The sequence below is a fragment of the Centruroides sculpturatus genome, unplaced genomic scaffold (assembly GCF_000671375.1).
Source record: "Centruroides sculpturatus isolate CEXI.00-Female unplaced genomic scaffold, Cexi_2.0 scaffold1210, whole genome shotgun sequence".
NCBI classification, from domain to species: domain Eukaryota; kingdom Metazoa; phylum Arthropoda; class Arachnida; order Scorpiones; family Buthidae; genus Centruroides; species Centruroides sculpturatus.
The window spans coordinates 11,394-25,523 of NW_019385416.1; the positions used below are offsets into that span (position 1 = coordinate 11,394).

At 29.9% G+C, this 14,130-nt stretch overlaps 1 protein-coding gene across 1 annotated transcript in view; it reads right to left on the minus strand.

The window, feature by feature from the left end:
- The window catches only part of LOC111638759 (NEDD8-activating enzyme E1 regulatory subunit-like), a 22,705-nt gene extending 9,264 nt beyond the window's left edge, over positions 1-13,441 (minus strand). Inside the window, exons 1-8 of the mRNA XM_023384512.1 lie at positions 13,316-13,441; positions 10,564-10,667; positions 6,801-6,861; positions 5,927-5,957; positions 5,773-5,844; positions 3,689-3,768; positions 3,507-3,616; positions 3,328-3,437 (exon numbers count right to left, since the gene is read on the minus strand). Coding sequence (XP_023240280.1) covers positions 3,328-3,437; positions 3,507-3,616; positions 3,689-3,768; positions 5,773-5,844; positions 5,927-5,957; positions 6,801-6,861; positions 10,564-10,667; positions 13,316-13,437 — 690 coding nt within the window. The 5' untranslated portion in view covers positions 13,438-13,441. The remainder of the gene's footprint in view (positions 1-3,327; positions 3,438-3,506; positions 3,617-3,688; positions 3,769-5,772; positions 5,845-5,926; positions 5,958-6,800; positions 6,862-10,563; positions 10,668-13,315) is intronic.
- Between the last annotated feature and the right edge of the window lie 689 nt (positions 13,442-14,130).

Genomic DNA, 14,130 nt, shown 5'->3' on the forward strand with positions numbered 1-14,130 from the left:
TTCAAATCTTCCCCTAAAGGAGTTAGACAGATGATCAGCACGACTATATTGTTAAAGGAAAAGTATAATGTACAGGGGCAAGCGACTACTATTTGAAATGGAGAGCATATATTTTTAATTAAATAAATTAAAATATATATGAATAAAAATTGCAGCACGGAATTTTCACGATGTTACAACAAACAATTGCACGTTTTCTTATAAATTTCTTTACCAAAAAAAATCAGAAGACATTAATTTTCATCTTATAATCTCTACAATTCCTATTCGTCTCCAACATGGTATAGATAGAATTTCAATTTAAAAGTGTGTTATTGATTTTCTGAAGAGTTTCGTAGTAAAATTTATCATTTAGGTTTATTTTTGTTTCATTTTATTTTTCTCAACTGTCCTTCCTTTTTATATTTACTTGAAAGAGACTTTGGTGAGTCCTTTATCATTTAATTCTTTATTTAATAATTAATTTAATACTAACATTTATTTACGTTAATACATAGAAAAATAAATAATTATATATTTATAAAGCAGTAAAAGTACAAATATAATTTTGTGTTAGTAAATCTTAGTTCATAATAATATTATTATTTTTAATTAACAAGGATTTGGGAATTTTGTAGACCTATACATTTCTACTGTTGTCTGTCCTTCCATACTGTCGAGAACGATGTAGACAGATGGATGGAGAGAGCAGATATGGAAAACTTAATGGCAGAAGACCCTGATTAAGTGTACATGTACTTCCGGTTCGAGTCGAAGATGATGTTATTTTACCTCAAATATTCTCTGTGAACGGAGTTAGATACATTGCAGGCATGAGTTTTCTGTTATTTAACAGGGAAAGGATGTTGTACAGGAGAAGATACAACTAAATTTACGTGCATTATGACTACCTTCGCTCATAATAATAGCTTTTAACTGATTTTTGAAACAGTCAATAATGGTAATAATGATTTTTATTGAAATTACCATTATTTCTTATTTATTGTATCTATTTTCTCTTTAATAGTTGTAGGGGCATTGTGATATACTCTATCTTTAAGATAGCCCCATAAAAAAGAATCACATGGGTTTAAGTTGGGACTATAAGCTAGCCACTCCACGCCACCACCAGCATATTTTTCATGATCTAATCCTGTTTTTACCCTTATTAAATACAGAAATTTCTATTAATATTATTCAAATATCACTGGAATCAATTGTGAGTTAAAAATGATTAATTTTCATTGTTTCTGTAAATCAATCGGTTTATGGCGATAGATAAAACAATGACTTTCAAGATTTATACGTTTTTGAACTCAGAATACCTTGAAACGTCGAGAAATACAAAATAAAATCGGGGTTTTTCCTGTGTGTATGGACGTTAATGTGTGTGGGGGCAAAATTTTGTTTGTTCACTCTATTTGAATCTTAATAACTTCTGTGCATTTTCTCCAAAATTTATGAAATTTCTCAAGGAGGTTTGCGTATAAAGAAGATTGAAGCTATTATATTTTGGTGATTAAAGATCGAGGGATAAAGAGATAAGGGGGGGCCGTGTGTCGTATCTCAAGTAGGGTCGGAATTAATGACGATTTTACTCATTAGCATTTACAGTTTTTTTTATAAAACCCATCCCTACTCTCACAATTAACCTTTTTGATATTTCATAATCATTAAAAGTATAAAAAAATTAGTTTTTTAAATAAAATAACAAGAAATGGTAACAATAATAGAAACAAATTGTTATGCCAGATTTGTAGTTGCAGGTTGTCCTCTGGCTAGTTCATGTGCAAGAAGTCACGATCCAATTGTAGAATTTTCAGAAAAGTATGCCCTTACGTAGTAATTCTTCATCCTCTCCATACAAATGCTAACATTTTTGAAGCATCTTGTGTATATAAATAGGAAATACATATAATAAACTCTTTATTGTAATAAGTATCAATGTTATAACAATTTTTTTTTTCAGTGTCGAACAGATTTGTTTACGCATCACTTAATAATACATCACCATTTTTCTTATGTGATAAAGCCATTTTTAATGCTTTTTTTTCCTAAATAAAAATGTTTATTTTATTTATATTTTTGTTATATTTATTTCATTGACTGCAATACAATTAGTTACTTGTGTAAATATATCTGTATTAGTCTATAATAATTATTTTAATTATTATAATTAAAATAAAGTGTGATGTATTAATACTATTTTAATGTACGTATTCACTAGCAGACATCCAGAAAATATTTTAACGTTTTACTTAAGGATAAAAATAAGTAAATAAAATAAATTTTTATTTAAAAAAATTAAACTTCGAGAAAAAAAATATTAAATACAGATAAATTAATTTCGTGATTTAATTAAGTTTATAATTGTTTTTCTTTGTACCATTTAAATTAATTATATTTTTTTTATAAATTAAATTTGTATCTTCCAGAATAAATGTTTTTGTTATTTATTATATTAATTTATTTATTTTGTGTTACATCAAGTCTGACACTTGTAGCATTTCATTCATTTAATTCAATTGAACTAATTAGTTTTTATATAGAAGAACAAACTAAAAAATACAATAGAGAAGTCTGTGGCTCGTAAACATACAGTCGATTCCCCCTATAACACTGTTGATTATTCCATTTTATATGAATTCCATGTTGTACGAGTCACTTAGATTTTACAAATACGTGAGACGTTCACAGCCCGGCACATGTATTTGTAAAATCTAAGTGACTCGTACAACATGGAATTCATATAAAACGGAATAATCAACAGTGTTATAGGGGGGTCGACTGTATGTTATCCTGGATATAACGAAATTACATGGGATTAAATCGGGGCTATAAGGCATCCACTCCACGCCACCACCAGCATATTTTTCATAATAAAATCTTATTACATGCTTCCTAAACATGCTGTAAAAGCATTTAAACTCTTGCATTGTACGACGAGCCTTGCAACATTTTGCATAAATCAAGCACGACGATGTTTATGCCCAACAGGCATTTTAGGATAGAACTTCTTTTTCAATAATTTAACATTTGTAACAGAAGTAACGTGGAGTGCCAATGAATACTCAAGAATGGAGCTTCCTTTTAAATATTAATTAGAGAATTTTGATAATTCTCTAATTAATATTTTGCCTGTGAATTAATAAATATTATGATATATTTTCACAAATGTCCCCGAAATGTTCAAACTGAAACATAGTTAACTGACTTTTTGTCACTCTGCATTTGAAACTTTCAATCAATATCACCGGGAGTTCTTTTTTACATTGTTAACAGCTCATTATATTTGATTTTGATATGTAAACTTTCAAAACTTTAAAATAAACAATCAGAAATTCTCACCTTTTTATTCATATTTTCAAAATCGTAAGATTCGACGTGTTCTTGCAGACTAGGAAAAGGATTATCTAATCGCAAATCGTATAACGTATCGTCCGGATGAGATTCCGTAACTGAAAAACCAAAACATCTTTCATTATCGTTCCTAACATATAAAATATAAGTAATTTAAAACTACAAACCAGTATGTTCTGTAACTTGGAGTCTCATATAACCAACCATACCGTAAGATCTGCATACTAAAAAAGGAATGTTGGCTTCCCATAGTTTCTCAGACAGAGTTAATAATGTTCTGAAAATGTATTTGAATAAATTATTTGCGATCAAATTAATTATTAGATTCAATAAATTAAATTTTTTTTACTTTTCTGTTAGAGATGTCCCAATAACGACAGAAAAATTATTGAAAAATGTCGAATTTGCTTCTAATAACTCTTCAGGTGTCTAAAAATGAAAACGGTTCCATAAAAATTCTGTTAATATACAACATACATATTAATTTTAAAAATTTCTGAAGCTTTCACATGTCTATATAAATCATGTTTTAACCTATAATGTTGTCAAGGTGACTTCTTAAAAATCTTCTGTATATTAAAGCAGGGAACAGACTAATAAAGAAGATCGATTCTGCTATGCAATTCTGTAATACAGGACAAGGTTTCCCTTACCAATTTAAGTTATCGTAATTATGTTAATTATTATCTGAAAACACTGAAAAACTGTCCAAGCTTCACATTTGCCTATTACAATTTCTCAATGTGTGCCTTGTGTCATATGGCACACATCAAACCACAATACTCTAACTCTTCCTAAGCTCGCTACATCATATCCCGTCATCACTCCTCCTACGGTTGCCACAATTCTTTGGCTCCTGCAAATTACTTGTGTTGCGCATTGATGAATTTTAATTATATATGTTATCAGATGGTATATTTAAAAAATAAAATAGAGAATCATTTGTACAACTCCACTGATTAGTGTTTTTCATTAAGAAAATATAATACAGTAGAACCTCGATTATCCGGACTAATTGGGGATGAAGGTAGTCCGGATAAGGAAAAATCTGGATAATCGAAAATCTGGATAATGGAGGTTCTACTGTAGTTTTAAATACAGTAGGAATTTGTCAATTAAACAACCTCTGAAAAGTAATAGTAATCCAAGATTATCCAATAATCTGGCATTCTAGTATTCCATAAATCTGAATTTGCGCAAACGTATAATGCACTAAAGATCCTAAGTGAAAATCAAGGTTTGAATGGGAGATGTAACTGTGCATGTTGTTACCAGGACTGTGCTAAACTAACATTTTTATATTGATACAAGGCTTGATACTGAGATTCAATTGATATATCAATACTGAATACCAAAATATTGAACACGAAATACCGAAATATCAAATGTCAACATTGATACATTCTATACTGAANTTTTTCATTAAGAAAATATAATACAGTAGAACCTCGATTATCCGGACTAATTGGGGATGAAGGTAGTCCGGATAAGGAAAAATCTGGATAATCGAAATAATAGTTTTAAATACAGTAGGAGTTTGTCAATTAAACAACCTCTGAAAAGTAATAGTAATCCAAGATTATCCAATAATCTGGCATTCTAGTATTCCATGAATCTGAATTTGCGCAAACATATAATGCACTAAAGATCCTAAGTGAAAATCAAGGTTTGAATGGGAGATGTAACTGTGCATGTTGTTACCAGGACTGTGCTAAACTAACATTTTTATATTGATACAAGGCTTGATACTGAGATTCAATTGATATATCAATACTGAATACCAAAATATTGAACACGAAATACCGAAATATCAAATGTCAACATTGATACATTAAATACTGAATATCAATATCATAAATACACAGATATACACAAGATATATCTGTAAAGTATATCTTGAAGTATACCATATTACATTCCAGACTACTACCAGAAAGCAAATCACAGCCTTTTATCACTTGCAAGTGTTCATAAAAGCCTAAAAACATATTTATGCTATCATTTCTTATGCATGCAATATCACTAAACCTAAAAAAATTATGCAAAACTAAAAATAATCCTTTAATGGTAAAGCGAGTACTTCAAAACAATTACGAATGTAATTGAAAATATTGTATTAACAAAAGCAGCCTAAAACAAAGTACCTTAAAGAGATATATACCTGTACATAAATATTAATGCATATGTTTTAAAGTCCAAAATCATTTTTAGTTATAAACATAATAATATGTATGGAAAAAACTAAAAACATATCAGAGATATCTCTTTAGTTCTTCCCATACGTATTATTATTGTCTCTAAATACATATTTCAAGTAGAGATTGCTCCACATAGAGTAAGTCATGCATTTGAATAAATAATTTAAAACAATTTCATTAATATTTAAGCAAATAATTAGATATAAAGAACAGATACTTAGATTTGTTTACTTACCTCTTCAAAACAGTCTCCTCGTACATCTGAATTCAACTCTAGAAGATACTGGGTAGCCACTTGTGCTCTGGACTAAATCATATATAAATTGATCAAAAAAAAAAAAAAGGCTTCATAGTATAAAATTTTAAAAAATTGATCTAAGAATACATACTTTTCCAATACTTTCTTTATCAAGGAAAAAGCTATAACCAAGTTTTAAAAATAAATAAATATAAATGTACCATACATACATACATACATACATGCTATATATATCATATATTTTTAAACTACACGTTTTATGACGTTTATACAGTTTAAATTTGCATATATTGCTATACTACTTAAAAATTGAATAAATAAAATAAATATTTCTTTACATAATAATCAATAATTTTAATTTAATTTATTAATTAAATGTATTATATACATATTTGCTACTCTGTGGGAGCTAAGAGAGCATTTCATCAGGACTGCTTGCTTGGATTCAATCCCTGGTCTCCCCGAGTCCATCAAATATATCAAATGGATAGCCTACGAGGCTAATGCCTTAACCTGCTTGGCAATCCGTTTGATATATTTGTCCCATTAAAGTTGCTTTTATTAATGTATTTAACTTATTTAACTCTTATAGTGATTTTTTTAGAATTTATTTTTGTTGCAAGTAAAGATTTAACTTTATATATTAAACATAACTATGAAAAAGTATTTTAGAAAAAAAGAAATTTGTTAATATGATCTTTGTAGATAAAATCTAAATGTTTCCTTGCTTCTGAAGCATTTAAAAGTATCAAATATCTAGGTTTCTATTTTATTAAAGTCCCAGTTATATGATGGTTATTTTTAGATCACTATCCAATATATGCGTACTTGTCCTAGTAATTATTGGTGTACTTGTTTCACTTATTTAAATAATATTGTGCTTTTTTACTTTTGCTTTTTTATGTAATTAATAATTTTGATTTTTATTACTTTCTTTTTCTAAACTAAAAACTGGAATATAGATAGATCAGTTGATAATTCTTATAGGAAGCAAAATTACTTACTTATTACCAACATCCTCTCCAGTAATCTTGTTACCGTCAACTATTGTAAAAGCTCCTATACCTATAATTAAAAGATAAAATACAAAAGTTAAGTTTCTTTAATTCTGTAATATTTAAATTTAATAATAAATTACTAATTTTTTATTATTATTTAGTATTCGAATTCATACTTTAATTTCAAAATGACACACCTCCAATAGCCGTGTAACATCAGGCTATAATTTGATAATAATAATTTCAACACACTTACTAAAACACCTTTTCTTGCAGCCGACGCTTTATTATAACAACTTTCGTATTATTTCTGCAGATCTTTAGTACTAAGGTTCTATATTTTTTGGCCGGCGGAGCCAAATTGTAATTCTTTCTAGACTGCATATTGTAATATCAACACACTTACTAAAACACCTTTTCTTGCAGCCGACGCTTTATTATAACAACTTTCAAACGTTTTCGGTCTTGTTAAAAGACCTTTCTCAAGAAAATAAAATTAACTAAGTAACAAAATAAACACCACAATCGTAAATCGAACGCTTAGTACGAATAACTGTTTTTCTTTATTATAACAACTTTCAAACGTTTTCGGTCTTGTTAAAAGACCTTTCTCAAGAAAATAAAATTAACTAAGTAACAAAATAAACACCACAATCGTAAATCGAACGCTTAGTACGAATAACTGTTTTTCTTTATTATAACAACTTTCAAACGTTTTCGGTCTTGTTAAAAGACCTTTCTCAAGAAAATAAAATTAACTAAGTAACAAAATAAACACCACAATCGTAAATCGAACGCTTAGTACGAATAACTGTTTTTCTTTATTATAACAACTTTCAAACGTTTTCGGTCTTGTTAAAAGACCTTTCTCAAGAAAATAAAATTAACTAAGTAACAAAATAAACACCACAATCGTAAATCGAACGCTTAGTACGAATAACTGTTTTTCTTTATTATAACAACTTTCAAACGTTTTCGGTCTTGTTAAAAGACCTTTCTCAAGAAAATAAAATTAACTAAGTAACAAAATAAACACCACAATCGTAAATCGAACGCTTAGTACGAATAACTGTTTTTCTTTATTATAACAACTTTCAAACGTTTTCGGTCTTGTTAAAAGACCTTTCTCAAGAAAATAAAATTAACTAAGTAACAAAATAAACACCACAATCGTAAATCGAACGCTTAGTACGAATAACTGTTTTTCTTTATTATAACAACTTTCAAACGTTTTCGGTCTTGTTAAAAGACCTTTCTCAAGAAAATAAAATTAACTAAGTAACAAAATAAACACCACAATCGTAAATCGAACGCTTAGTACGAATAACTGTTTTTCTTTATTATAACAACTTTCAAACGTTTTCGGTCTTGTTAAAAGACCTTTCTCAAGAAAATAAAATTAACTAAGTAACAAAATAAACACCACAATCGTAAATCGAACGCTTAGTACGAATAACTGTTTTTCTTTATTATAACAACTTTCAAACGTTTTCGGTCTTGTTAAAAGACCTTTCTCAAGAAAATAAAATTAACTAAGTAACAAAATAAACACCACAATCGTAAATCGAACGCTTAGTACGAATAACTGTTTTTCTTTATTATAACAACTTTCAAACGTTTTCGGTCTTGTTAAAAGACCTTTCTCAAGAAAATAAAATTAACTAAGTAACAAAATAAACACCACAATCGTAAATCGAACGCTTAGTACGAATAACTGTTTTTCTTTATTATAACAACTTTCAAACGTTTTCGGTCTTGTTAAAAGACCTTTCTCAAGAAAATAAAATTAACTAAGTAACAAAATAAACACCACAATCGTAAATCGAACGCTTAGTACGAATAACTGTTTTTCTTTATTATAACAACTTTCAAACGTTTTCGGTCTTGTTAAAAGACCTTTCTCAAGAAAATAAAATTAACTAAGTAACAAAATAAACACCACAATCGTAAATCGAACGCTTAGTACGAATAACTGTTTTTCTTTANGTTTATTTTGTTACTTAGTTAATTTTATTTTCTTGAGAAAGGTCTTTTAACAAGACCGAAAACGTTTGAAAGTTGTTATAATAAAGAAAAACAGTTATTCGTACTAAGCGTTCGATTTACGATTGTGGTGTTTATTTTGTTACTTAGTTAATTTTATTTTCTTGAGAAAGGTCTTTTAACAAGACCGAAAACGTTTGAAAGTTGTTATAATAAAGAAAAACAGTTATTCGTACTAAGCGTTCGATTTACGATTGTGGTGTTTATTTTGTTACTTAGTTAATTTTATTTTCTTGAGAAAGGTCTTTTAACAAGACCGAAAACGTTTGAAAGTTGTTATAATAAAGAAAAACAGTTATTCGTACTAAGCGTTCGATTTACGATTGTGGTGTTTATTTTGTTACTTAGTTAATTTTATTTTCTTGAGAAAGGTCTTTTAACAAGACCGAAAACGTTTGAAAGTTGTTATAATAAAGAAAAACAGTTATTCGTACTAAGCGTTCGATTTACGATTGTGGTGTTTATTTTGTTACTTAGTTAATTTTATTTTCTTGAGAAAGGTCTTTTAACAAGACCGAAAACGTTTGAAAGTTGTTATAATAAAGAAAAACAGTTATTCGTACTAAGCGTTCGATTTACGATTGTGGTGTTTATTTTGTTACTTAGTTAATTTTATTTTCTTGAGAAAGGTCTTTTAACAAGACCGAAAACGTTTGAAAGTTGTTATAATAAAGAAAAACAGTTATTCGTACTAAGCGTTCGATTTACGATTGTGGTGTTTATTTTGTTACTTAGTTAATTTTATTTTCTTGAGAAAGGTCTTTTAACAAGACCGAAAACGTTTGAAAGTTGTTATAATAAAGAAAAACAGTTATTCGTACTAAGCGTTCGATTTACGATTGTGGTGTTTATTTTGTTACTTAGTTAATTTTATTTTCTTGAGAAAGGTCTTTTAACAAGACCGAAAACGTTTGAAAGTTGTTATAATAAAGAAAAACAGTTATTCGTACTAAGCGTTCGATTTACGATTGTGGTGTTTATTTTGTTACTTAGTTAATTTTATTTTCTTGAGAAAGGTCTTTTAACAAGACCGAAAACGTTTGAAAGTTGTTATAATAAAGAAAAACAGTTATTCGTACTAAGCGTTCGATTTACGATTGTGGTGTTTATTTTGTTACTTAGTTAATTTTATTTTCTTGAGAAAGGTCTTTTAACAAGACCGAAAACGTTTGAAAGTTGTTATAATAAAGCGTCGGCTGCAAGAAAAGGTGTTTTAGTAAGTGTGTTGATATTACAATATGCAGTCTAGAAAGAATTACAATTTGGCTCCGCCGGCCAAAAAATATAGAACCTTAGTACTAAAGATCTGCAGAAATAATACGAAAGTTGTTATAATAAAGCGTCGGCTGCAAGAAAAGGTGTTTTAGTAAGTGTGTTGATATTACAATATGCAGTCTAGAAAGAATTACAATTTGGCTCCGCCGGCCAAAAAATATAGAACCTTAGTACTAAAGATCTGCAGAAATAATACGAAAGTTGTTATAATAAAGCGTCGGCTGCAAGAAAAGGTGTTTTAGTAAGTGTGTTGATATTACAATATGCAGTCTAGAAAGAATTAAGGTAATAATAATTATAAATTACTAATAAATTTTGACCCTACAGGGAGGCATTAGGCACCATCTCATGTATGAGATAAGAAATGACGCCTAACGCGGTGTGTCATTGCAATGTATCGGGTAATTAAGTTGTTTACATTTATAATTTTAAAATATATTTTTAATTATACCTGGTAATATAATATTTTTTAATATTTCTGTTCCTGTTGCTGTGGCGTTAACTAAACAGATGTGAGCTCCTTCCAGTGCCGTCTGGCCGTGATCGCCCCACAACCTACAAACAAAAACAAATGCACACGTTACTTATTAAACATAAATAATTATAGCAAGAAGAATAGAATATTTATTTTTAGAAAATGCGATAGAATATATGAATTAATTCCTGTAATTTAATTTTTGTAAAAGGCACATTCTGTACACATCATTCTTCACGATGACATGAAAATGCATTGTATATGTTCTCACATTAAGCAGTTAACAAATGAGTGCTCATCAATGATGAAATGATGGATATTGTTGATAAAGATGCAGTAAGCAGCGACAATAAACCTGGTGTTTCTTACACAACCCACAAAACATGTCTCTTGTCAACATACAAAAGCTGCCTTTACCTTTTTCTATGTTTAGATACATAAATACTTATCGTTGTGTTACAATTGCATAGCACATAGCCTATAATAGTAGTATATACTGTACGATATAGATTTGTCTAATTACAGTGTTTGATGTTTACTTAATGATATATTTCTCAGAACATATCCCATATCCCTTTCATTAAGAGGCATATACATGTAGTCTTTCCAATATTATGCATAGATCCTGCATGTTAATAAGCATGTAATTCATATTTTCATTGTACAGTTAAACCTCAATACAGCATTGTCCTAAACAGAACCAACCTTATAGAATCAATGAATACATGTAAATGAATCTTTTCTTTAAACTATAGAAAACTTTTCATTTTCTTTGAATTGTAGAGTTTGAAAATCATATGACATGGTAAGAACAATGTCATTTACAATAACTTGTCATTTGCAAAACTGTATATTTAGTCATTTACAGATGTTGAATGGTTTATATCTTTTACTTTTATAAATTCTGATCTGGCAGAATATCAAATGTGTTAAAATGCCAAGCAGACCTATACACTTAGTGTCTTATGTTACTTTTCATTTATCATTTTACATCACCTCAACTGGACTGTATCTATTAACTAAAACATATCAACTAACTTTATAAATGCTGTTTAGGAAGAAAGTATCGTGTCAGAACAGCCAGCCAGACAGACAAGGAAATTAAGGCATCAGTGTACCACTCTGGGAAATAGACATTACTTTTAGATTATTTAGTTATTTAAATATATGTACACAAATTACCAAAAAGTAACTTCTACCTTCTGGGGACCTGGGATCAAATTCAGGAGATCAAATCTATTCGGAAAGTTTTTGGGGATGGGTCCCAGATTTGTTGAGTCCAGTCCTTCGTTATCCGGCCGCCCTCACCAAGGTACAAATGAAGCGCCAAACAGACAGGCGGCGGTACTTTATCTAAGCCATAGGCCATGCCCATAGTTGTAAAAAGTCAAAAGGAACCAATGGTCATATGGCTCTTAGCAAGATAGAGCCCCTGAAATTTTATCCATGTTAGACATGTAATAAACTTAATTAATACCAAGCATAACTCTGATTGCAACCCAGAAGCAATGAGTGCAATAGTGTGTTCTATTTTATGAACTTTTGGCCATTTACAGTAAAGTGGAAAACAGTTGATTTGGTACTTTTCTGGGACACCAGCCATACGTACAGCAAAGGGTAAGATTCAAGCTCCGAGTGAAGGGTTTCACACCATCCCAGAATTGTTGACCCTTTGATATATTTGCCTCTAATGGTCAGTTTTTAACACATATCAGTATTCTGCATGCTTTGCATGTAGACATGCCTTCGGTGCCCGGGTGGGACCAAGCCCCCACATCCCCATAAAATTATATAACATCAAGTACCCCACTAACAATCAAGTGGGCTTACTCAAAGCTGGCACAGTCACATGGGCTAAATAGTTAAACGCGATAGTCTTAGTGGACAACGGTATTGTGTATTGCATTAAAGTTACAATCGGCATCCTGTTAACAAAAAAGAACTTAACTGTTATAATTATTATGTTGTTGCCATGTGTTTGTAAGCTGATGAGAGATCCTTGTACCCGAAATGCATCCTTACCTAAATTTGAAATGTGATTATTAAAGACTAACTTTTTTGTAAAAGTTCTGGTCCTTCTTTTTGTCGGCCTCGGTGAGATAAGCCCTCCAAATTGTTAAATCCTATTTATTAGGTTATCTAACTTTATCTAATCAAAAAAAGAACTGTTGATTTTTAGCATTGCTTCAGATTTTTTCACATTTAAATTTCATCTCACATTTGCATTCTTCAACATTCCAGACAGACCAATTTCGGGGTGGGTTACAACTCGCAAAGGATCAGACCATCGATTCACTGGACCGTTTTACTCCAAGGGCGCAAACTGACAGCTCCAAAAAGGTCACAACCGTTTCGCTCAAAGCCGCATTTGTATCCTGGCGGAACACATGGTGCACCTGAATAAAAACCCCTTTTAGGGTTCTTAGTGAACAGGGAAGAAGAGCAAAAAACAGAAACATCTGAGAATATTTGCTTAAAAATGTAGAATAAGTATTCTCCTCTCTCTTAGTCTGTTAATTCTTTTAGATCCTGGCTAACGAATGGAAATTGACATATAATACTTGTAATGTTTACATTATGTCAGGAGCAATGTCAAATGAATGAAACCTTTTGTCTTAAAGAGCATGCAATCAGTTCAATTATTATTTTAACCGATACGTGAACTTTGAACTTTGTTTTATAAAGTGGCTAAAACTGCGATTTCAATTGAAAATAATATATAACTCGCCTGAGCTGCCTGTCATATTTTTTACTCTTTTCGTTATCCGGCGATTTCGGTTTGCAGCATGCCATTACTCCGACTTCCATCTTTACAGTGTTGCCAGACAAAATACTGCCATTCATAGACATCCGTCCAATAATTATAATATATTTTTTTTTTTTTTTTTAGTTTGAAATGCAGTCGTGTAGCATAATTAAATTAAAAAATAAATAAGTTTGTGTATTTTTTTTTTTCATTTTCATTTGTCCTCTTTCTACAAACGTATAAAGTAAAATATAATCGAGAATGGGAGTTACGTCCGGCCCTTCTTACGGAAGGATGATACGCATCCATGTTGCCACATCGGCGGCTGATTTATTTATGATTTATTTAAGTTTCTACTTTTAAATAAATTTATATACTTTAATTACCTGCTGGATTTATAAAAAAAAATTATATCTTTTGTTAGGATAATTTACCCAGAAAAAATTCATAACGTATTCTCTCGTTCATTCGGGTCGATTTCTAAAACGTCTGGCATTTGATTTAACGACTTTCCTGATGATAATGATAAGAACATTTACAATCGTATTTTAACAAACATCATAAGAACTANAGAAAAAAAAAGTCGATGGAAATCGAACCCAATTTTGAATTAAAATTGATTATCGGCGGCGGGCATTAATTTGTAAACATTTATTGATAATAAGGAAGAACATTCGAAGCATCCTCTGGCGCAATACAGGATAGAAGTAGAGGATATCCACCTTTAAAAAAAAAAGAAAATAATAATAATAAAAAGAATAAAGTGAAGTTTGGTAAAGGAAACAAGTGACTTGTAA